Consider the following 26,633-nt stretch of genomic DNA (forward strand, 5'->3'; position numbering starts at 1 on the left):
GCTGTTGACAGCCAAGATAGTGTTAAAATTCACTAGCAAAGTAGTGAATTTTACACCCTGTTTCATTCAGCACTGTCAAAAAGCACCCAGATGCAGCATGGCAAGAGCCCAGCTCACAACACTGCTTTTCACAGCAGCTCGAGGGGGCCCTCAGTGACAGGAGGGAGGGCAGTGTGCCTACAGGGACTGGGGGGAAAGGAGGCAGCAGTGTACAATTCTAAAGCTCAGCCCCAAAAATGCCAGATGGTCACACCACAGACACCTGAGACTCCCACAGATCACTGTTCTGGTTTCATTAAATTCACACACCAGGCTATGTTCAAGGCTTAAGAGAATAAAACTACAGGACATGGTGTAGAGCATTTTCACTGATACACAGAATTTGGAACACAGATGACTCTCATCAACAGCCCTGAGGCTCAAAAGCCTCAAGGTTCCCACCTCAGACCTTCCAATTGTATTTACTGTTTTCTGCATCCAAGTGAACCAATACTCTTTAATAATCTTTATACATACCTTCAGTGTCCATCTGGGAAATGCAGGACTGACCTCCACCTCTTCTTGCTGCTGTAGGATGGCTGTGTGTGTACTTGGAAAGGTACAGAACAGTCTCAGAAGCACGTGAAACAGATTGATACCCAAGCCAGCACCTTTACATTCAGCAAGGATTAGGCTTATTAAAATTGCTTGCTGTGCAATGCATCATTCTTCCTCTCACTCTCAGCAGTTACCAGGATTTCTAAGTTAACCCCTGCAATGCTGGGAACTTGCTTTCCTTTATGAAGGGATACAAGCACTGGAAGAAATAAAAAGAACCATCTAAAGGGGTGATCACCTGGATGAGGCAACCTGAACTTAAACCAGCAACGTGTCATCTCTCCCTTTTTTCTGCTATTCTGAAAGTGCTCAAGTGGCTCATTTCTGTTCAGAGAAATGCCAGAAAACAAAGGACATGCACAAAGAGAGCATCAGCCCATTCCCCCAGTCCCCGGACCCAGCAGCCATGGCAGTCAGGGACAGGCAGAACTGCTTGCTCAGCATGTGCAGCAGGGCCCTGAGGGGAATAAAGGCCTTTAAACACTGCCTGTGCTCCAAGGGCAGAGTAACACGGATCAGCCAGGTTAGCACTGGCTGAAATACATCCATAGCCTGGTGCCCAGCAACCTGCAGCCATCAGAACCCTGATTTCACTGGTCAGGATGGAAGAGCACACTCCCATTGCAGGCACAATGTGCTGACTTGAGCAGAGCAGCAGTCACAGAGAGGCCAGAGCAGCAGCTGAGCAGGACAGACACAAGTGGATTCAACCAACAAGTTTAGCAACACTCAAGACACCGAACACAAGATAAGGTTAAGCACCTCTGAGACTTTCAGATCTAAACCCAGAATCTTGGCAAAACACCCAGACACAGCAAGTAATACTTAGACGAGCTACTGAGCATGCCACAAGTGACCTCTGTGATAAGCTGACAAATCGCACAATAAAAAAGAAACATCAGAAACATCAGAAATCAGAAACATCAAAAGAGATGGCACAACAAAGTACTCACAGAATTTACACAAATACATACATTCTACGGTTTACACTGGCTCATGCTCTAAAATCATTAAATATAATAACTAATTAAGGCTTTAGTAAGAAAATATGTCAAAACAGCAAAAATTATGGTGGATTCCTAGGACAGATCTCCATTAGAAAATAACTGAATCCATCAATCACATAATGACTTAATTGAACAATCAGGTGTGACTACAAGACAGTCAAGAAAAGCTGGAAGACAGCACCTTACACCATGACCTTTACTACAAAGCAATACCAAAACCACTCTTTCTGAGCTACAGAATACACAGCACAACCCTAGCATAGGCAAGGAAACATTTCTTGCCTTCTCTCCTTCTCACAGTTGGTATCAGATTAGAGAAATAGCTGTCCTGCCATGTACAGCTTTTGACTCAGAGCATGGAAGATGTTCTTCTGTAACTTTGTACAAATATACCTCTCTGTTCCAATGAACTGAGAAAAAATTATAAAATGAAACTAATATTTTCTTATTCCACTCCACCCTCCCAAGGAAAAGTACTCTCAAGGTAAGGAGGTCAACTAAGACCAAAAATACTGCAGCTTCTGCTGTGGCAAAAAAAAAGCCTGAACTACCATGGAAGGCAGCTGTGAGAAGTTAAACAGACATGTTTAATTCAGAAAGGTACTCTGGAATTTCCCCAGAATAATAACTCAAGAAATACAGCTGCATTCTTTCAAGACAGAAGCCAAACTGATGGAGTCAAGCATGCTTTGTACTTTAAACATCCACCTAATGCAAAGTGAGGAGCACCTCCTATGCAAACTTTATTAAGTGCACAGGTTATTCCCCAGGTTACACACTCAGACATTTAACACAAGGAATGGCCCAACTAGAATCAAAGACAGCAAAAACAAAGACAAACATGCAACTTTCTCTGACCCCTAGTTCTCATTTTTCTTCCTCTTTTCCCAGTGATGACAAGCTGACAGAGAAGGAAATATACATCCACCCAGTAGTCTTCCATACAAGTAAATACAAAAAAATCAAGTGTTTATTGGAAGTCTGCATGAAGGCACAGATGAGCTTGATTACAGACACATTGTAACAATTACAAGTATATGTAAACACCTTGAGATATACAAAAAAGCAGTAATACAGCTAGTACAGGAACAGATGTAACCTGCTAAAAAACCAAAACTTCTTTATATCTGAGGTTCTTACAATAAGCTCTGATCCACACCAACACAGTGAATGCTCTTAAAGTCACCACTTGGATTCAAGCTCAACAAATCTGCACTTTGGCCATTGTTTGATCCAAATTCCAACAGGCTTCCTTCACTGGGATCAGAAAAACATAGGAACAGCCAGCTAGACCCAACCAACCTATAATGAGGCTTCATTGATTCTCTAATTATACAAGAGCAATCACCAAGGTACTGAAATTAAATATAAGCTTCAGAAAAGCTCAAGGATGCTTGTTCCACTTGCATTTGAGGAAACTGCTGTATTTCTGCAGGAAAGGAACAGTCTACAGCTGTCAGGTGATTTTTTTCTTCCTCCACAGGAGGCTTAGATTTCATCTGAAACACCTGCCAAAACAAAAGTCAGCAATCACAAACTAAAGTGCCTTGGACAGCCTAGGTTTTACCACTAGAGTAAAACATTTCAGTTTATAGACACAGAATTATGTTTTATCATGAGAAAACCCACCTTTGCACACAGAAGACTACTTCCAATATTTCTGGGGAATTGCTTTTTGTGATTTTTTTGGTTGCTGTTTTTCAATTAGATACCCCCACCATAAACTTGAAGAACTGCAACACAGAATTTTTTCAATGGAAATCACAAAAAATGCCCCCCACCCCCCAAAATAGTTTTAATACAGGCAATCTCCAGGCCTAGAAAAAGAGCACTCTGAGCAGCAATTTTACTACAGGGACACAATTTTCACAAAGTCAACCTTCAACCATCTGTCCTAACTCTTCACTCCTTCTCTACAAAAGCTTCACAAGCTCTGGAGCCCCATTCCAGTGAGGAAAGACTCCCATCCAGGTAACACATGCAGAACAAAACCTAACAGAGCTGCAGCATTTCTGCTGGCCCTGTGGCCACATCATCCCAGCTGAAAGATGAGGTAGTACTTTTCTTTGGAGCCCAGCTAGCAGAACAGGCACAAGCACTCTTCTCCCTAAAGTAGCAGCAGCTGCCTGTAATGCAGTGCCCAATTCCACAGTTTATCTCCTCTTCAGAACACACCTAAAATCCAAAAGCAGCTGCTTAGAAAAATAAATCATTATATGAGCACACACTCCCACTTTTACTGCACCATGAAGGCCATGGTCTGCCATGTTCAGTGACTTCCTCCTGTCCACACAGAGGCATTGACTCAAACTCTGCTTGTACTGGGACTCATGGTTGTTACCCACAATTAACATGAAGGTATCCTGAGTACTTATTATACTGAGACGTGGACCTTAAAATAATTTAAAATTCTAAGAACCATGATTCAAATAAAAAAAAAAAAAAAAAGAAAGGCCGGGAGAGGAATTCAGCTCCTCAGGGAATTGAGGAAATCAGATTGTCTCTATGCATACAGTCCATTTGGTATTCAGGGGTTCTGTTTGCTCTCTTCAGGAAGAGAGACCTTTCCTCTCAAGGAGGTTGTTGTAACATATGCATGTATTATAATTTTATAGCTTACACTCATAAACCTTCTGGTTTCTTATGAGATGGCTTGAACTGGAGAAATATGCTCTGCATAGTCCATGCTCTGTAGACTCCCAAGGATCAAAAAGAAATAGACTGCCATGACTGAAAAAAAGGAAATATCAGAAAGAATTGAACAGTATTAGAATTTGTACTGCTTGTAAAACTAAGCATTAGGATCAGGAAAAACACTGTAAAGCTCAATCAAGGTCCCTGGCTGCATCCTCTTAGCAAAGCAATAATTGACACTGAGGATGACAGACTGTGTTTCTTTGATTGATAAACTATTTAAGGTTCTTTTATTTGTCTCCATAATCAGTTTCCATTTTTTATTTAACAGAGTCCATATAGTCTCCTGTCAGCAGTGGAAAACTTGCACACATCCCAGGAAACTTTCTCATTTTCATTGCTTCCAAGGCTGCATTTTTCATTCAGCTGAAGTGCACAGGGATTCCACCCAGACAGCCGGATTCCTAAATGAAAACATTTTAACAGGAAAGGAATCCTGTTCTGCTCAGCTTCAGAACAGCAATTGCCAATAGAACACCACTAATACTTTCTGGAAAAAACTCTGATGTGCTTTCTGCCCTTGGGAATATGCTCTTAAAAGAGTACATGTAATTAAAACAGTCTTATCTGGCTTTTAGTTGAAGACTACCTCCAAACAGTCCCACCTCTTCTTCCAAAGAACTTCTGTGGAACAAATCGTGGATAAAATAAACTCTTAATGCTCTACAGAGCATCAGCTGCATTCCAGTGTCCAAGCCAGATCCCTTGAGAGAAAATACAAAAAGAATTGTATTGTATGCTTGATTGTCAGAGAGGAAAGCACTGCTGAAACAGCTGAAAAGTAGATTTTATTTTTTGCAATCTTTAGCTGTGAAGGGATATGCTCACAAAATGCTCCACACAGCTAGAAATTGCTTCTGTGGACTTACACAGCTAGAGACAATGCAGTGTGCAACTGAGAGGCATTAGTGATGAAAAGAATGTCAGAAAATCACCCAGGTGCTTCTGAGAGAAACAAAGCACCTAAGCCCTCGTAGTGAGCTGGACCTCACTGTCAGGTGAGTTTCTCCAGTCTACAGATCTGATAAAATCACAGCTGCAGAATCATAATTCATGACTATAATTCACAAGGAAAACTGAAAATCCATTTACATTTATTAGGAGATGGTTGTGCACAATTTCTCATCTTATTCAAAAAGTCTACAAATAGAGTTTAACACTTCTGATTGCAAGCAAATGTTTGTTCAACCTTCTTAGTTCGATAAGGCCAATTTAGTGCCTTTTTACACTTTCAAGGTTTAGTATACATTTGTCAGTTCTTTACTTTCTTCTGGTAACAGTCCCACTGGAACAGTAAGGAAAGTTCACTAAGACACTTTATAACAGCAGCTGAACTTGGGTTACACAAACTCAGTTTTGGAATATGCTTCAAATGTAAATTATACTAGGCAATTTTCCATTTTGAGATCTTAAAACACTATCAAAGGCTCTTCCTTTTCCACCCACATTTGTGCTACCACCACCATGAGATTGCCCTCCACAGAGCCATACATCCAAGGATCTCAAAGCACTTCAGAAAGGAGGGCACCATTTCAAATTCTGGGATACTTGAGCTGGAATCCTACTTATAAAGAGTATATTTTTTCTTCGTCTTATGTTTACAAAAGGACAAGCGTCAAACTAAGCTGATTCTGTCTTGACTTTAGTCCCACCTCTGACTATCTGTCACCTTCTCCCATTCAATCCTATCACTTATTCAGCTCTGATTAATTATAATGCTCAGAGCTGAGTTTCCTCTATGGAAAGCTGAGCATCTACTATGGTCAATAATTTTCAGGTGGAAGCAGTGGTCAAATTTTAGGTCTGCCACAATCTTGAGAATTGTCTGACTGGAGAGTAACTACCATAATTAATGTAATGTAATTTGATAATGCACTTGATCCCATATTGGTTTAAGAAGTGTAATAGACTATATATGCATTTCTCTAAATTCTCTCAGAGCTGAAACTACATAGCTACGGTGAAGAAATTCTAATTTTGCCTTAAGCGGAACATTTTACAACATTATTTTAACTTACAACTTTGATTTAGAGCACTATTCTCATAAGGATTTTCAGTTTGCAATTCTGACTGAAGAGGTGAGCGGCAAACATGACATTATATGTACAAGTGTTAGTATACTACCAGAATGCTGTACTTCCTTCTTAAAAATGTCCTTAATCAAGCATTAAGCATGTCAAACAAACTTTTGTAAACAAAAGATAAATTACTCATGTTCTGCTCTGATTATAGCCAGATACATATTCTCATAAAATAAACATTCTCTTGTCATTTTCCATGGCCCACATATCCATATATATGAGGTAAACCATTTAAAATTATCAATAACATATAAACCCCAGTACTCAACAGGAACCTCAGGAAAAATGTAACCGAGTAGGATGTCAATATCAAGAAGTGACACTTTGTTCCACTGCAAAGTGAAACCAATTTATTTGTGCTAAATGAATGGAAAGAATGTATTTGGAATACATTTCTTTGTACATTGTACCGGCTTAGGCTGCTAAATAAGCATTCATTAGTGCCATGTTGTGCTACTTTCTTGTACTCTGTTTCTACCAAGCAATACAAAGTTTTGGCTGTTAAGCCAATATATTCCTCTAGGATGATCTCGTTTTCTAACAGACTTTTGAACATTTAAAATACCTGTTCAACCTTTGCTTCAGGGGAATCACAATGACTATATTTTAATAAGAAAGAAATTATCATCAGCTGTTCTCTACAATCACATTGCCTTCTGCAGCAAAAAAATCCAAGAGCACACACTTGAATCAGCTCTCAGTAACCTGTGGGCAGGACCACACTCCCCTGCAGTCACTGTGACAGGGCACACGGTATGGGCAGCTTACAGGTTAGCAGAAATGTCAAGTGACATCATCAACTCTTAAGGTCCACAAATTGTACATTCCACAGACTCCAACAAGCCAGTTCCCTCAGTGTAAAGGTCTGACTGTACCATGTGTTTGAGGTGCTTTTAAACAGGAGACGGATGGATGTGTCCTCTGTGAATTAAGCTTATTTGCTAGGAAATACCAGAGAGCTTGTGTCTTGGGCACTGATTAGGGTGTCTGACTCACTTTTGCACTAGAAGCTGATAAATGACTGAAACATAGTGCTGATCTTCCATAAGCTTGGTAAACACTGTAATATTTCAGAATTTATCACGTAGCCCATCATGCCTTTCATTTTCTGCAAATTGTCATGAAAAAATATAAAAAGGTATCCCTTTAATTTTACAAACCTAAAAGCCAGGAAAATGAAGCTTTGGAGCCAAGCAAAACGACATAATGCCGTATTACCAAACAGAGTAGCAAATGTTCCAGCCAGAGAATGGACATACATGTAGTTCAAGTAAACACTGATGGAAAACTTTGTTAAGTTAGTGTTGTAGACCCACAACACTGGCTGCATTTTATACAAACGTTTACAACACAATTAACAGTGAAGCCTATATAACCTCAGTGCAAATAAGTCAAATCCAAATATGCCAAGTAAGCCTTTGGCTTTTAGTAAACTGCTCCGTGTTATGAGTCCACTTCTGACATAGAGACTGCAGAGCACATGCACTAAGGCTGAGAGGAGGGATGCACTGAATGCTGGAAATTGGCTGCCTGCGACGCCGCGCCCTGGCCCGGAGCTTGCACGGGAGGCGGAGGTGGAGGCGGAGGTGGCTGCACTGGGGTCTGCGTGTTTGGAGAAGGAGGAGGAGTGGGACGTTTAAATTTGTCGGGGCTGTTACTTCTTCGTGGTGAAGGCCTCTGCAGAACAAATATTGAAATCATGTTTAACACACTCCTGAGCAATGTTAGGTGCAAGTCCTCTAAGCTTGGCAAAGGAAAAAAAAAACAATCACACAAAGAAGTCTGAACAATTTTCAAAACATTGCAGGAGTCACAATACAACTTTTACATAAAATAAACGTTCTTCTGAAAATGGAGTAGCAAAGGAAAGGGGAAGTACTCTTGACATCAAAGGGAACATGCATTCCTTCCTGTCAGCTTGCAGGAAATGAACCCAAGACATGTCCTGCAGATATGTTTACCCATGATGACCAGCAACCTAAAAAGAAACGAGACGCTGCAGGCACAGCCCCTCCCAGCTGTGCCTGCCCGAGCAGCAGGTGCTGAGGAAGCCTTGACTTCACGCTGCTGGCACTGGGGTACCAGGATGTGGTACCTGAGCGTGGGTGGGAAAGCTCTGAGCAGCAGAGTCTGCCCACAATCTCCAGCTCTCTGAAAGTCTCTTAGCCCACACAATGGAGCAAAACCAAAGCACAATACAAATTGCTTTTCGGAGAACAAAAAAATATTACAATGCCTTGAGCTGCAGGAGTGAAGCAGTTGTTAGAGAGACCCCCTCAACAGAAACCACAGATTTTCAACAAGTGGTACATTTAAACAAAGACTGAAACCCCACTTCATCTTTACAATCTGAGGGGCAGGAGAGAAAGGATAATCTTTAATGTCAGCAATGCAAAAATGTAAATTACACTCCACAACACTAACTTCTGCACTTTTGAAACAAAAATGCTCATTACTTACCAATCTGGTTAGCATTAATCAACAACCTCATGGCATGACAAACCACCTACCCATAATTACTAATCAACCACAGGTGGTCAGCTCTGGGGAGAAGCATGATTACAGTTCTATATCAAATGTACTACCAAATGTAAAGTCCAATTTATTTTGTAATGGAAATAAAAAAATGAAGAGTCAAGAATGAAACTGAAGTTTAGTCAAATCAAATATATTGTATCTATTTTTCTGCACAACTATGTACAATAGATTTAAATTATATGTGAAACCCAAGAGATTCTTGAAAACTGACTGATGCCTCTGAAACACTTAATATCATTTATTGCATTTGCATACATATAAGGGGACCTGGTATCAGTATTGAGACAAAGCCATGAGCTGTTTGTCAACACCTTTCTCTGAACAATTAGTATTTTGTCCTCAAGATGATCTTTCTCACAGTGACTCAATTCATTTAGAGTTTCAGAAAAAGTAGTATTTCAGAGACTGAACAGAGCAAGTTCCTTGACAAACTCATTTATAAAATTAGTTTCCATGTTTTCCAGAAGCATAAAGATCTTCCTGTGACTAACTCATGAGCCCCAACCAGAATTCTTCTTTCCTGCTGAGCTCCAGCTTCCTTTCTGTTCTACCTACCACTGCAGCGTTCCCACCCACCTTAGCTCAGTGAAATTCTGACAATTACCTTTGCACACCCTCCTAAACCAGAAGCAGCCATATTTTAGCATTGTACTAAAAATTCTATTAAAATACGTTTTCACATCTGAGAATGACAAGCATAAGCAAAACCTTGATGAATATTTACATACTACCATACCTGCTGAGAAAAATCAAAATGGTCTTGATACAACAACGAGAAGGTATTTTACCATATGGTTAATATTTAGGCTTTTTTTGCTCATTAAACTCCACAAATATTTAGAAGAAACACAATGAAGCAGAAATGCAGCAAACATCGCAGGTAAAAAGGAAATAAATTCCGTTGAAAGATATGAGAAATTGCCCTAACAAATGTTTATATTAACTTTCTTCTTTGCCAGTGACAATAGAAAATAAGAGTTAACTGCCTGTTACAGTGACATGATGGTAGCATTGTGTGTCATCCTGAAGAAAACCTGAGCTTGAAGCAACCTCAGATGACTCATCCGTCAGATGGTGGAGACTAGGAGAAAAATGAAAGCAATGTTTTTACTTCCTGGGATAGGCTTAGTAGCTTAGAACATCACTTTTCACACCCTGCCTGCTGATCCATAAGATGATACCTATTACTGTCCTTAAGATGATAATATATCCTATTCTTTTGCAGAAAACAAGGTTCTCCAAAAAGAATCAGTTTCTGAGGGGTGAAGAGGAAAATCAGGGTTGAAGAAAGCAGCAATAAGTGTCTTGGAGTAAGGAGACAAAAACAAACATTTACAAAAATGTTTTGTAAAAAAGCTTAAGGACAACCAATCATAACTTCCAAAAACCAAACTATATTGGTAACAAGTATTTAGTAATTTCAATACTTACTGTAATACCATGGGATGGTCCCATATGTTGCACATGAAGGCCTGGGGAATTGTAGTAAGACATTCCAGCTCTAGTCAGTGAAGTTGGTGGTGTGAAACCAACTGTGTGACTTGCATATGACAGACCTAAAATTGTTAAAACAAGGTAACATCAACATTCTTGTTTGATATTACAAACTAAAGTGTGAGGGTTTTTAGAAGTTTTTTGGTTTTGAATCAATTATAGCCTAAAAACTGTTAAGTGCTACAGATTAGCCATCTAGAAAACACTAATTGGTACTGAGAAGTGTGATGCAAATTTATTTTCTTTTCCTGTAGCATACTATCACATGTTTCAAACATACACTATACAATGTTAAACATAACTTTTCACTTAAGATAAATGGTGTAAGACTCCCATAGTAACTGAGTTCTAGTCCCTAAGTATTTCCATCTCTCCATGGAGGAAATGGCTCCCTGAACAACATACAGGCTGAAGAAGCAGAAAGGTTGTGCCTGGAGAAGCCATCTAGCACTGGGTCACAATGAGGTTCCACAAAAAAACTGGATGTAGGTGGTTTCCCCAAGGCACATCAGATCTGCACTGAGGCTTCCTTCTCTTCTGCCTCAGCATTTTAAAGACCTTTGGGACAAGGAAATAAAAACACGCTGGGAAATGTTACTAGCTGGACTAGGCTAGCAACTGACATTTAAAATTGCAACTTGTTTTACCTACATTAAAGAAAGCCCAGTATCTAATTCTTTCATCCAAATATTTCCTTTTTGTGAGAACTCAATTATAAAAATGCAGAGTTCCTGTATAGGTCTATTTAACCAAGGAAAACAGAAACAGCAACTGCCAAATGCTAGAAGTTCACACCTAAAAAGTTCTGAACAGCTTGAGTTTCTCAAAAGAGCACATTTTCCAAAACCTTTTGCTCCCTTCTGCTTTCTGACAAAAATATCATAAGGAAGAAGACAAGACTTTTCTCAGCTGTTTACAATTAGACTCAAACAACTGCTTTGGAGAATAATGACCAGAAAACATTTCTGAAGGCCTATTAAACTTTTATAACACCACACTGGATTTAACAGTTTTCACACTTCAACACTAAACCAATACACAACAATGTCCCTGCAGCAACACCCAGCACCATCCCTGTCTGCATGCACCTGTGTGTTTCTAACTACAAGAGATGAGGCAAAATCTGGATGAGAAAACAGAACAAGCCTCAGATCAATAATGAAGTTATATAAATAAAACTGCCTGTGCTTCCTTCAATTCTGTTTGATTCTGTTACATTGTCAATGTACGTCTGGTGCAAATTACTCCCATGGAATCCCTGCCTCTACAGAGTAACAACAAAATTAATCTGCCTTTTCACTACAAAATCTGATTATCTGTAGAGCACATGTGTTATATTTAAGTGCTTTTGTAAGCAACAAGGATAGAAACAAGTCAATGTTCATGGAGGTGACAAGGCAGCCAGTCAGAGGTAAGAGGCCAAAAATAATGGGCAAAACAGAGCCACCTTTGTAACATTGCAATTCTGAACTGCTTTGGAATAATCCAGCTCCACAAGCTCGACAAATGCAAGTCTACATGGCAGCCAAAGAAACAAAACCAGAGCAGTGCACATACATTCAGCACAGTTCATCTCTGCAGCCCCACACATCTATCTAGCAGCAAAGCACAGAACAGTAACTACAATGAAGACTAACTGATAATTAGAACAGCTAATCCCCAGCTGCCTAGGAATAGTAGTAATTACACTATCTTCAAAGTTCTAGAAGATTTCTAGCACATATCACAGTGCTAGAAATCTCAGCAGTATCTCAGCTTCAAAGAATTTTCAAAAGTAGTATCCCAAGCCATACAGGCTCAAAAGACTCTGGGATTCAGAAGCCAGAATGCAATCCATTCAATCAGCTATCCACATGAAATTACAGCATTTCTAACTGGTTACAAATTCTGCTTCCACATATTCAGGGCACGTCATTTCCCAAATGAAATATGCCAAGTCATACAAATACTTGATGCAACATACAGCTGCTTTATTATTCTGTGCTGATACTTCTGGCATCATCTTACTGTACTACTTTAGATACAAAATACTCTCAAAACCTATTTGTTTTCATCCATTACTGCATTAATTTATCCCAGACAGCTCTACAAAATTCCCAATTGATCTCATTAGTTCTCTAACAAACTGCAGCTTCTATTTTTCTGAAGTCTGACACTTCCCAACTGCTGATATTAATTTATCAGATGAAAAGGAGATTAATGCAGCTGCCTGCGCAGACAAGCTGGCCTGGAACATTTACCACACCAAAATTTCCAAACTCCTAAACTCTGTTAGAAATAATAATTTTAGCTGTGCTTCAGAGTGTGTTTCAGCATCCTCTGTCTGTGGGATAAAATTTTCAGTCTTGTATCAACTACTGATGGGAAATCAAGTTCACAGGGAACAAGGAATGCACTTCAGTCTCAGTGTAGGAATAAACTGACAGAGTTCTCCTGCACTGGCACATCAGCACTAAACAGGGAGCATTGCTAAATAACGTAAGTTAGCAGGTAATCTGTCCCACACAGAGCTGTAATTTCTGTGTGACTGCAGATCCAACCTACAGCTGGACACTGCTATAAATGCTGCACACAGAGATCCATGAATGGAGCTGTTCCTCCAGAGCAGCTTCTGGCACAACTACACTTCTGTACACCCAGTTACAGGAAAGGGGTGAGAAAAGGTGAATCATTTTCTTGGTAACACACCTTGACATCTTGGAAGTCAGGTCATTTGGCTCATTTCAGAAATGCAAAAACCTTCTGAAAACTCACAGTCACACTGCTCATCTCTAACACCATAACATGGCTTACGGCCATAGCTGGTCTTCACACATGCAACACCTGGATGAAAACTATTTATAGTCCTTTGAGAAACCTTGAAAATTCAAGGATCTAAAGACATTTATATGTTCTAGCAGACCTGTGTAATAAAATGTCTCATTCCCATCCTGTGTCAACACAGAGCACATCCCATCTGCCTGGCAGGCTCTAGAGGTGAACGTGGGAAAGCCAGGCATGCAAATGCACTTCTTTATGTACAAGGTGTTTGTGAGCACCATGTAATACCCACTGCCAACAGCTTGTAATCAATGTCTAAGTGCAATTTTAAGGGATTTTAAATTTCAGTCAGTAAATGTATTAGTAACACAAATGCATTTCTCTTGACTTAAAATATATCCAGTAATTAGAAACTCATAAAATGTTTGTTTGCTTCAGTTATACAAAATATGTGAGATAGGAATTATTAATTTTACAGTTATTGTTTAATAACAGAAAATAGCAGAAGTACAAAAGCCATTTCTCTACTGAAGAGAAATGAAAATTGACTTTTTTTCCAACATGTTTAAAATTAAACTTCTCTAAGAAGTTCTGATTCAGAGCACAATATCAATCTCATTAGTAGTTCTTCATCAGACTCTAGAAATCCATTTGATTTATGTGTCCTGTTGAGCAACTTGTGTGGGAAGGGAGGAGGAATAAAAAGACAGCAAGAGAGAAAAAAAAAGAGCAAAAAAGAAATAAAGTTCAAGTGATAGCTACTTAACTGATTTTCATTATCTGTCCACAGATCTGAAATATAGAATATCTAGTCACCATCCAAGAACATGCTGTACTAGAAGACACCTAAGGCAAAACTATTCTTGCATTTATGATGCAGGATTTTTCTCCAAACTAGCTTTGAAAGGCTACTGACCTAAATATATTAATAGGGCACGTTACTATGTGATGCATACAATAATTTTAGAAACTGGGTTAAATATTTACCAGGTGATATAGGTCTGCTAGAACTTGGTGAGGGTGTATAAGGGATAGGACTGGACACAGTGCGAGGTCTTAATCCTTGTGCAGACATCTCATTAAAATATCTAACAAAAAAAGGCAAAGAATAATTAGATCAAACCTTTTCAAATGTGCCATGTTTTAAATGTTTCACTGTGATTTTTTCAATTCCCAAAAGAATCACATTAGGAAGTCATGACAGGAACTCTTGTCATTGCTGACACTGGCTTAACTTTCCATGGAAACAGCTGGACTTCTCTTAGGCATTTGCAGTTAAAACCATGTAAGTTGCATATGATTAAATAGTATCTATTAAGGTCAGAGATGTAAACCATGTCATCCAATCTGACCCATTCTACATTCTTGCACTTCACACATCATTTCTACATTGAACTCAAAAGCTTGGTTGGCTGGAGTGTATCTTCCAGAAAGGCATTCAGCACTAATCTGAAATTGTGAAAAAGGGTGAAGAAATCATTAAAGTACTAACAATTTATTCCAACAGCTGATCAGCCACAGCATTAAAAACATGTCCTGTTTCCTACTTGAATCCCTCTGGTCCCAACATTTAAACATTTGCTCATCCCATCTTCTGCCACTGGAGGACAGAGACACTTTGAACCCAGGACCATCCCACTAAAGGTACTTCCAGGCTGTGTTGCAAGACACATCCCACACTTAACTATGATAAACTGAACAGATCAGAATGTGAGGCAAGGCATTTTTCCCCAGCCGCAATAATTTTAGTGATAATCACTTGTCCTTTATTCACTGACTACAGTGAAGCTTCTTCACAGATATCAAGTGCTATATGAAAGAATAAAAATAACACAAATTGCTCCTACTTGTGACTCACTGTTTTTACCTCAAGAGATTTTGTGGAGTTTACCTCCACAGCACTAGGCTGGCAGTCTCAGGTTGAGTTGCTTAGGCACTCTACACTTAGATTTTTCAGTCACTCTCTAGATTAGATGCCCCCCTGCTCACCTTCTCCAGGTGGATGTAAGTCATTGCACATGGGATTCTATTACTAGATTCAGCTGTGCTTCTTTACTGGACACAGCAGAGCAGCAGGCCAAATTTGCTACCTAACAGCCCTTTGACTTACTTGTCCCCTCTTCCACCTGTGTGTTCTCAGGAATTCTTAATAAATGCACTTATTTCTCCATCATAAAAAAAAAAAAAAAACAGTAACATGGAACAGCATTAAAATTACTCCTATTTGATGGAACTCACAATGACTACTTTGAGGTCTGTCCATAGACTATTAGAAACATATTTTGGTACTGCATCTTGCTGGTTTTTAACCAGGACATTCAGAGTTAACAAGCCACATGCCCTAGCACAGGCAGTACACTCTAGTGATACCAAAGTTGGTTTGAATTTGGGTAGACCTGGCAATAAAAGTAGCTGCAATAGAGAACAACAGAAAACTAACAAACTAATAAATTAGGGTTTAATTAAATATACAAATTTTTAAAAGAGCTACTAGTAGCAAGGTCAGTGAAACTGAACTAAGCTACCTCTGCAACACACAGCAGGCTCCAATGCAGACCAGTGTGTGAGTTCCAGCAAGGCAGCATCTCTGATTTAATCCCCTTGCATTCTACACAAACAGAGTTTCCTCAAAGTCATCCCACTTCCTGCCTCAGGTGATGTGGAACAGCAGCAGCCCACTAACATGTGTCCTAGTTTCAGGCACTACCCTGCTACTCCAAAGAACAGGATGGAGGATTAAGACAAAGCTATTGCTGGTCTGGAGAAAGAGGCTTTGGGAGAGCTGTGTCCTTTACATTCAGGAAAGGATCTCCATTTACAAGCAATAATGCTAATTACATCAGCTAATTATTAATGCTAATTACAAGCTAATTATCATCAGCTAACAGAATGCAACTGAAAGAGATGGATAGCTGACCCATCACCACCATCATTTTTAGGAAGATATAAACTGACAAAAACTGACATTTTAAAATCCTGATTGTACATAGTCCTGCAAGTATTTTGTCTTCTCAGGCTAACTACTAATGCCTGCTTTGTCCCTCACTTTGCTTTCTATTACTTACACTGCAAATACCTGATTTGGAGTTATTCTGTCAGGCCTTTGTAGTACCAAAAAAACCCAAACATGACAATTTCTTAAAAGCACAGAATAGTTAATCAAATTTGCCTGCATCTTCCTGGTTACCACTACTTACAAGTGGGCAGTAAAAAAATTATTAGGTACTCCTCCAATTTTGGATTAATCCTGGTAATTCTCATAGATTTAGATTTTGACTGTACTTCCATTACACTGTAAATAGTGGAAGAAAAGATAAGCCTAATAAGAAAAAATTCCAGCCTCAGAATCTCCTATTTCTAACAATTAAATTTATATAGCATTTGTTACATCTTAATACCAGATGCAATATAGGTCAAGTTGCCTTGGTGTTTCATCAGAATGAACACACTACTTTGACCTTTAAGGGTACTCCTTACCACAAAATATCTGGTACTTTGTTTCTGATAAATTACATCTTATAACAAATATATTAAGGACCCAAGAGGAAAAAGAAATCTCTCAGTATCAGAAAAAATACAAAGCACAAAGTAACTTTTAAATTTATTCTTAAGGACTACCATAAATCCAAAATAATATACAACAATACAACCAAATAATGAGCATTTGATAAGAACTGAGAATGTTTTATTCAAAATGTACTTAAAATCCTCTTTCAAGATATAACAGTCATGTTTCTATGATATGAGAGAACACTAAAAAGCACAATATAAACCATGAAAGGTTCAAGACTATCTGTAAGGTCAAGGCAAGCAAAGCAGCTTGCAAAAAAGATAAAAAAAATCAAGGATGTTATGGTTTGGACATCAAGGACAACCCAACAGTTCTGGAAATGCTTCCTCTCTCAAAGGTTTTAGACAGTATCCCTTTGTATTTGGCTGAGCACATTTCACTTTCTGCAAAGGACAAATCAGGCCCCACTAAAGAAGCTGTCCCTATCTCACAGAACTCCTGACAGTTACCAATCTGGGGGCAAAACAAAAGTGTTGTGATCAAATTATCCTGATTTTCAACTTCACAGCTGTATTTATTTCAATATATATTATCAAACCCCAAAACAATCTTCAGATATAAATATTTTCTTACTCACTGTTAAAACTAATGCAAATTCTGTACAACATTGATACAATTCCTGGACTATGCTGGAATTTGATATGCATATTAAACCCATATACAAGTTACTTCTAAAATTATTCCATAATATTCAAAAAGTAGTATAAATACTGATAAAGAAGTCCAACACATCTGGATGGCCAAAAGAACACAAACCTTTCATCATCCATTTCTAAGCTGGATTCACTTTCTGACAGTTGTCTGCAGAGAGCTTCCCTACGTTCCATTTCCCTCTGTAACTTTCTTTGAAGTCTCAAGTTTTCTTCTCTCATATGTCGCTCCTCCTCTAAGTATTGTGCCATCTTCTCTGAATCTGAAATTCATAGTTTTGTCAAAAGTTGATTAAAATTCAATTTCTCAGGCAGCCAAGTATGTTGTGCCTAATTTTACTCCAACACTTCAAGATCAAGGTGTAGAAAATGCTCAGGATAGATCACTGAAAATTTTCACCTCTAAGTCATTAGTTCAAAGCCTAATTCAGAATAGTAACTATTAAAATAAACTATTGTTTGACATCAAGTTTGAAAATAAAATGTAAGAAAAACAAACAAAACTCACTACTATGAACCAAAAGTATTTTTTAAAATAAATTTGAAAAGAAAGAAACATTTTATTAAGAAAACATAACTAAAACCATTAAGAAAAAATACTGATTCCTGCTCCATTAAAATAATGCTATTCCACATTTACCAAGATTTTCCTGCAACACACTGAAGAAATTATTTTCAAGGTATACTTTCATTTTGAAGGAGGAAGCACAACACAAGTTCTGAAACTCCAAACTCAAACTTGTATTAAAATTGCTACTTTATATATATTCTACAGCACTCTTTCAATTACACATCTTATCATAGAAACTTGCAACAGAACATTTGCCAATATTAAAATACTACTAATAAAATTGTATTCAATTTTAATATTAAAAGCCAACAAGAGGTCTACTTGGGGCAATTTGAGTTGTCAGTTCTAAACAAGTTCAGCAAACATCACTTAAATGGTCTGGTACCACAGATTATTTAAGGTGACAAAGTCAAATTATGAAAAGTTACAAAGCTTTTTGACAGATTACTTAAATAAAATGCAATATGTGATGAAGATTTATGAGAAACACAATGTATTTTGTGAGATTTTGCAGCATTTAAGCAAGCTTGCAGTTAAATCCCTGACATGAAGAAAACCCAAAACAACTCATCATGCTTTGTCATCACTCCTTTATGCAACAACCTTCAAGGTAAAGAATATTCCTCTTTTAGAGACCTGCTCCCAAACTATTAACAACATGTGATTTATCTCTCTTCTGTGGAAATATTGCCTTTAAGTGCCACTTCCTGAACACTATTATCATACCACACCAGTTCCTAGAAGTGTTTCAGAAATAAAAAATGTAATACAAGTATCAGAATTTCATCAGCAGATTTCATTAAGTACTTAAGAAGAATACTAGAGGTTCTCTAATGACCATGTATTACAAACACCAATCTGAAAACTGCATTTCAGTTTCATCTTCTGCTTGCAGGCTGGCCCATCCACCATTCCTACCAGCTCTGCTATTTGCATTGCAGTTCTGTTTAACCTGTTCACAAAGGGAGAGAGTCCTTTTAAACCAAGCTCTTATTTTCAATGTAAATTTGACATTAGTGCTTTCAATTTTTTACTCTAAATCACAGTAGTTCAAAAAGAAACCACTTAAAAAATAGGGGATACTTGAAATGAAATTAATTAGGCTGGATTTGCACAAAGAGTACTTTTAATCTAAGGCCTTGCTCTTGTTCTGAACTTCAGTCGGTGAAGGCTGCAGTGCAGAATTTGCAAGTACAAAGATTAGCTGTCCTTATCTTCTTTTAACAGCCACAAATTATTAATGCCACAAACTTGTGCACAAGGTCTCTGCAAAAGAGCACTCTTGATCCATCATCACTGTCCTGAAGGAAGACTTCTGCCTTCAGTAATCTCCTTTTCTAAATGGAGGTTGAAATATTCCAGCTGGCCTGGTTGGCCAGAGAGGGCTGATCCTGACTTGTTCTGCATTTGCCCAGATTTTTCTGGCCATGTGCTGAGGTATCTCCCCACTCACCAATTGCACTGCAACGCCACTGACTCAGAACCAGGCAAAAGTGCTGCCTCCCAGACAGGAATTGCAGATTCAGCAGGAGGGAATGAAGGACTGGCACTGCAAAGTGCAAGGGAAGGTGCCAGCAGCCTCCTGGCAGCTGTGCTCAGTGCTCAGCCCCCTCCTGGGCAGGCAGGGCAAAATGCAGCTCCCACTGCTGGCCAAGGGGCCCCAGCCTGCACAACAGGAACCTGTTATGGAACAGCTCTTTATGCCTCAGAGCCATCTTACACAGGAAAGGACACAGCAAATTAATGCTGCTATACTGTGCAACAGCTGCCTCAGGTTGCCACAATCATTAACAAGTGAAACTCTTACATACAGCTGACCTTTATTTCACTAGCTGTTAATTCTTTTGGGTAATTCTTAATTTGCAACATGACCCCTACAAAGTAGGCCATAAATATGTTTTGAAAAATTTGTATATTGAAATACTGCCAAGTTTCCGGAAAAAAAGATAGATACATATTTTTCTGGTACAAAATAGTCAAGGATTATTTTTTTATTCTTTCAGACATCCTTTTATCAAAGCTAAAGAACCCTCTAAACTACAGCACAAATACATCAACAAGCAATAACACTGCAATTACGAAAATGCTGTAATCTGAACCTGCCCCATGTTTTTCCACTTCTACCTTCAATTCAAACTTAAGAAAGTACATATAAAAATCTTACAATGCAAAAACTTGAGAAGATTTGAAACAAGCTGTTTACTCACGCTGTAACTGTGCAGCTCTCAGTTGTTTCTTTAACCTCTCCACTTCATTCTTTAAAAACCTGATATGTCTCATCATATTTTCAGGAGAGTCTATCTCCATTGATATGTCTCTGGGTGATGGTGGAGCAGATACTGGCTGGTCTAATTTCTCCTGCAAAATTCTGTATGAAAAAGAGAGCAAACTTTACCTTCCATTCTAATGAAAACCTCTTGTATCCCAGAAAGCCATTGCAAGGATTCTGAAAGGTATACAGGGTTTACTTTAACTACTGTCTGAGGGGAGATACATTGGGGAGGAGTTAGAAAGTTTAGTTTTTAACTCAAAATAAAAAAGGTAAAAAATATTGTCCTAGTAAACTACAAAACCTGCCGTTCACTCAGGCTCAGGTGTTTTCTGAGGCCCCAGCCAAGATTCAGAGGGTCACATTAACATAACAATAGACACATAAAAATATCAGGTATTAATAATCATTAATCATTATTCTCTCCTATTTCCTCCTCAAACTGAGTTCTTGTTATTATAACATTTAAGAGATGGTTGCTTTCATATGTAATTTTAATTTCAGCTGTTCCAATAATATAAAGAGTCACTGTCTTAACGTCTACTAAAGAAGCATTGGGAAGTCTCAATGACATGAGTGCAAACCACTTAGAAAAAGCTCAAGTTTTCTTTAAGCAGATAAGGAAAAAACAAGAGCTTCTCATATCACAAACACAGTAAAATACCATGAATTTAAAGCTGACTACAAACCAGAAGCTTTAAAAGGAAGCTATCAGCAGTAGAAAAAAATCAATAAATTCCTTCAAGCTTTCCTAGGTAATTTCTTATACTAGTTAGTTTTATCTACTTTAAGCAATCAATAATGTGGCATCATGCTAACAAGGAACTTTTCAACTGCTTCATCTTCCAGATTTTCACAGATCAGACAACTCTTGTGGGACAGAGATGAACATATTTAATCCAGACATGATGTATTAAAAAGTATTGTATTTGCTGGGAATTCCCTGACAAAGGCAGGAATGATGCATCTGACTCCATGTTCTCAGAAGGCTAATTTATTAATTTATAATACTATATTATGCTAAAGAATACTACACTATACTAAAGAATACAGAAGGGATACTTACTAAATGCTGAAAAGATAATGAAAACTCGTGACTCTCTCCAGAGTCTCAACACAGCTTGGCCAAACTGGCCAATGAGCCAAAACAACTCACAGCAGAATCCAATGAAACAATCACCTGTGGGTGAACAATCTCCAAACACATTCCACATGTGAGCACAACAGAGGAGAGGCAAATGAGATAAGAATTGTTTTCCTTTTTCCCTGAGGCCTCTCAGCTTCCCAGGAGAAAAATCCTGGGCAAAAGGATTTTTTTCAGAGAATGTGAATGCCACAAAAATCCTCTCCCACAGTAACAAGAGCACTGTAACAACACAAACCGTTTTTCTGCTTCAAGCTTATCCATCCTCTTCCAGAGACGGTTCACTAGTGCTTCTTGTTCCTGCTCCAAAGTGTTCTCAAGGTCAATCTTCTCACGTCTTAGCTGCAGAGGAAAAACAATTACTGAAAATGATGGGCATGGATTTTTTGCAAGGAACTGCCATTAGGAAAGCTCCAACACCATTTTATGTAATGCTTCACAGGAGCAAGGAGAGGGGGAAGAGGAGACACAATTCAGGTACAATGCACTGGAAAAATCGAGATTGCACAGTTGTTATCTCCTTAACACAAGTTCTCAGAAAACTTGTCCCTGGCCAATAAGCAAGAACATAAGCCCTGGATATGCAGGCACTGATGACTTATCAACCTTATTTAAAGACCTCTCCTATACCATGAATCTGTGAAATTCAAACTGAATTTACTGTTCAGTACACCAATGTTTAATATTTTGAAAAGTTGTAGATGTTTTTCGTGGAAGAACCACAGTTAAGTAATCCAGAAATAGAAGAAAAGCCATGTTTGCCTTGTGCGCCTAGTGTTAGGTAAAGGACATAACAATATTAAAGAAAAAGTTACATGAGCTGCCTTAGGTGTTACTGTATCAATCCTTGCTAGCAAAACAAATGTAATTCTATCTAAGCAAAGGTTTTATAAAATTAAAAGCTTAACTTGCCATTAATCACTTTCACTTACTGTGTGAACAAGCATTCTTAAATCTACTACAAGTTAATAAAACATATAATGCAAAACCTTATACTCTGAAGTTAATAAAAGAAGATACAATGTAGACCCACACAGGAAGATACCTATTATTGGTGTTTATGCAGAAATACAATGCAAGTATTACTAAGAAGAGAATATTAAGAGGCACAGCTGATCTTACTCTGTAGCAATACAACTGAACTCAAGAAGTTGTCAATAACAAATATTTGAGAACAGATCAACACCTTTACAGGCGGAAAACAGCATGGAAGCATTTTTCCAAGCCAAGCTTAGTTAACACCACTTTTCTGCTGGTCAAATTATCTTACATTAGAAAATGGAAAGACTGAAAACAGACATAAGCATTTGCCATTTATTACATCACTGGCTGAAGGGCTGTTGCAGCATCTAAATCTGTAAACTATTAGTGCTAACCACTAAATTAATGGTGAGAAACCCAAACAAAATATAAACTTACACACTTCAGGTACCAGTGCAAGTTTAATGAATGTACAACTTTCTTCTTTAAAGGTTAGAGGAATTAGTTACTGTGAGCAGAAGCAGACATATGCTGATGAGTAATAGGGAACATACTTAGAAACACTGTCTGGCAAATCTTTCCATGTTTGAGTTTCCAGATGTACACTAACAGCTCAGGGAACCTACATCTCAATAAAAGAGAAGTCAGGAGCAACATGCCTCAGCCTCACCACGAGGATGAGAATTTGGATCCTGAGCTACACTTTGTTCCCCACATGGCTGAGGTGGAGTGGTAGAAGAGCAAGGGGCTCAGCCCCAGGAGCACAGGGCACTGTGCCTCAGGGCTCCCCAGACAGTCTGGCCAATGCCTGGGGCTGGGAATGTGCAGAGGGAAGCAACTACACAAAATGTCCTGGCAATCTGCACACTGTGCTTCTACATTAGCAAAACCCAGATCTCCCCTACATTGCAGTTAGCTAGATAATCACATGATGAAAAAAGTGTTAGTGCATTGTCGCAGACATTTCTCCACAGAAATCCTTTCTTTCGGATTTCTGTGTCTTCGGGAGGCCAGAGGCCTCCGAAGACAAGGTAAACAATTATTATCAGCTGCTGGGGAATGCAACAGGGGCACCTATTTTGATTGGTGATTGGTTCATGTTTTATGTTTATAATTAAGGGCCAATCACCAGTGCAAGCCAGGGGACTGAGTCCTTGGCCACAGCTTTGTTGTGGATTCTTTTATATCTATTCTTAGTCTAGCCTAGCTGCTCTGCAAACCTCTCTCTCTATATTCTATTAGTATAGTAATAATGTATTATATATAATATCTTAATAAATCAAGCCTTCTGATTCAAGAAACAAGATTCACCGTCTCTCTATCACCAGCCGTGCCCACTCAGGCGCGGTAATAGTGCATAATAATGTTATGATCTCTGCAGCAATGGCTTTTGCATTATTTCAATACAGCATGGCTTAGATTCACCTGCTCTTAGTCTTTTTACAACTATGTTTTGATCTAGCAACAAACAAACCCACAAGAGCATACAGGTGAAAAGAAATCCGTATCTTTTAATGGTAGGAAGAAGAGCACACTGGAATTTAAAGACAGAGTGAATTATTTATAAGCCTGGATTTGAAAAATCTCAGATTACATTTAGTATTATAGCAACCATCACCAAGGCAGTGGAGTCCACTAATTATAAATCTGCTTGTAGGTGAGCGTGCACAATGGCAAAGTCAAACCATCAGCAACAATACCCAAATACGTCTTGTGTTGTGCTCTGAAGCTGCTCTGACAAAGCACCAAAGAAACCAGGTGAAACAGATCTAGAATATCCAGCAGTATGAAAACACACTGGAAACAAGGACCATGACAACTGGCACAACACTTATGACAAGGAAAGTTTCTCCCACTGTCAGGATTTTAAAGTTTGGAGGAAGAACACCCTGAATGGCACCTACAGCAGAAGCAAGTGGAGCATCCTGTTGAGAGCTGGGAATTCAAAGAATTGGTGTATTTGGCTTGGTCCTCAATAGTTTCAGGTGAACTTTGAAATGTACTCCAGTCAATGATTTTTTAGCAATGTGGTAATATTCTGAAATAAAATGAGCAGGATGGGATTATGCTCAGGACTAAGTCAGTAGCTCTGTCATACTAGGGTCACTCTACAGAAGTTCAGTGCTAGATTCTAATCAAGCATCACCCGATTTTGATCACTGAAACAAAGAAGCATTGCTTGCTTTTCAGACCATCTCTTCAGAGGAAAAGTAAAATTCCTTTTAACCTTCCTCACCACCAACTTGTGTTTCTTCTTACTCTCTCTCTCACATGCACTTACTTTACTTCAAAATGCAGCTAAAATATCCATTTAATGTGTATTTCTATATTATTGATTTGTCAACTGTCTTGCCAACTTATTAAAGAGCACAATTGTTCCCTCCTGAAATGGAGGTTTTCCAAATCAAAGTTGAATTTGCTCATCTCTGCCTAAGCCCACTATCCCAAATTTTACTTCTCTGCTTCTCATCTCCACCTTGCCCTTTGTAGCTTTAATTCTCTGCTGCTTTCCAAGAAAATATTTCCCAAAGATTTTTCCATCTCATGTTTCTTCTACTTTCAAAGTAGACACAGGAGATGATTATTATAAGTTTAGCTGTTATTTCTCATCTCCTAACTGCACCAATTCTAGTTTCTCACTGCACTGTATGAAATAGAAAAGCAATTAAAAATAGTAACAGCAAAGTACACACACTTGACCTCTGTAGGGCAATCCTGACAGCTATTTATTTCCTATCAAACCACTGAACTGGAACACAGAACATTATTGCTCGTTTTAACTGAGTCATTCAGTTAATGAAATAGTCACATGCTGTAAATTTCTTCACCATTTGCCTTCAGAGAAGAATGCTCTGTTGACTTAAAGCTGACTTAAGAAATTATTTCAGGTCACATTTGAAACCTAAGATCCAATTTAGCTTTTATTAAGGAATACTGTTCTATGCAACCAGAAATCAGCTACCTCCTGATCACCTATGGTATAAGCAGTTCAGATGAAAAAAAGGAAAGGAGAAACAAAGAACACAAAGCACAGATAATTCACTCTCTCTATTTTAGAAACAACATTTTAGTGAACATATGCTGTAATTATCTGCTCACTGACTAGTGACAGATCTCAATGTAGCCCAGTTTAAAGCACTGGAGTTCTCCTTCCAAGCCCTGTTTAACAGGTGTTCTGATGGTTGTGCTGCAGATTGTCACAATCTCTCTTCCTTAATTCTCTCTATGTGCAATGAAGGCAACATGAGTCTCCTCACAATTTTGGGTTGTTTCTTGCTAGGTACAGCACATGCCCCAAGGCTGCTGCTTCAGCTGGTTAATTAGCACAATCAGCACTTTTAATTAGTGTGAGGAAAGAAAGGGTACTGAAGCCCTAACTAACCTGATATTTACTCTACCTTACTGTGAGAGAAAACAAAGGCATACAGTGAATTACACTAAATTCACATGGAATTTCTAAGCAAGACTGACAGGTAAATTTTACCATCTTCACAAAGTTTTCAATGCCAGGTACTAAAGACCTTTGTGCATCTGTGCTTTTTGAACAGTGTATCACTGACATTTAGATGCAGCAACAAGTTTCAAATTTTATGATTTCACAAGTCAGTCTGTCCAGAATGAGACAAAAATAATACCATGAAGATTTCAGCCATGGCTCATGCTAACATTTCAAAGACTGCCACAGCTTAGTATGTTAAGCTTACTTTGCATTTTGATTAAGTGGCAGCCACCACCACCTTGTGGCTAAGAGAGTTATTTCAACCTCATGCTAATTTCCATGCTGGGTAAGGATTTGTTGGTAACTACATATTCCTACCTTTTATTTTTCAGTTTGTTCCATAGGTCTCTCCATATAAATGTTACCATGAGAATCAAGATCACTTGATCATTTAGATAGCCATTAACTAATTTATCCATGCCAACAGAAAAAGGAGACTCATACAAAACTGGCAACAATTCAGATTACCAGCAACCAAAAAAGCTCCACAGCAGAAGAAATCACAGAGATAACACACTATATTTACATCACCTGAATTACTGGACCTGCACGTACCAGAAAATGTGGAGTCCTTTAACAAGCCTAAAGGTTTCACCAGTTTGCCATTTAAGTCAAAAGGTCTCCTACTGACACCACTGAGATGCTTTGATGCAGATGCCTAAAATCAGACATGAGCACCCCCAATGTCTAAACATCCTGTGGAAACACAGCCAAACAAGGGGTGTTTTATCTCTGCAATCTTCATGACTGCCTGGGGAGAAAGGGAGCTGGATGCAG

The 26,633-nt window shown here is 38.5% G+C and overlaps 1 protein-coding gene across 1 annotated transcript in view; it reads right to left on the reverse strand.

Annotated features, from left to right (window-relative positions):
• Positions 1-5,375: 5,375 nt before the first annotated feature.
• CCDC6 (coiled-coil domain containing 6) overlaps positions 5,376-26,633 on the reverse strand; it is a 48,007-nt gene continuing 26,749 nt past the window's right edge. Inside the window, exons 4-9 of the mRNA XM_059476762.1 lie at positions 21,615-21,718; positions 20,171-20,331; positions 17,499-17,655; positions 14,159-14,259; positions 10,349-10,473; positions 5,376-8,056 (exon numbers count right to left, since the gene is read on the reverse strand). Of these exons, the coding sequence (XP_059332745.1) occupies positions 7,865-8,056; positions 10,349-10,473; positions 14,159-14,259; positions 17,499-17,655; positions 20,171-20,331; positions 21,615-21,718 (840 nt within the window). The 3' untranslated portion in view covers positions 5,376-7,864. The remainder of the gene's footprint in view (positions 8,057-10,348; positions 10,474-14,158; positions 14,260-17,498; positions 17,656-20,170; positions 20,332-21,614; positions 21,719-26,633) is intronic.

The sequence above is a fragment of the Ammospiza nelsoni genome, chromosome 8 (genome assembly GCF_027579445.1).
Source record: "Ammospiza nelsoni isolate bAmmNel1 chromosome 8, bAmmNel1.pri, whole genome shotgun sequence".
In the NCBI taxonomy this organism is placed as follows: domain Eukaryota; kingdom Metazoa; phylum Chordata; class Aves; order Passeriformes; family Passerellidae; genus Ammospiza; species Ammospiza nelsoni.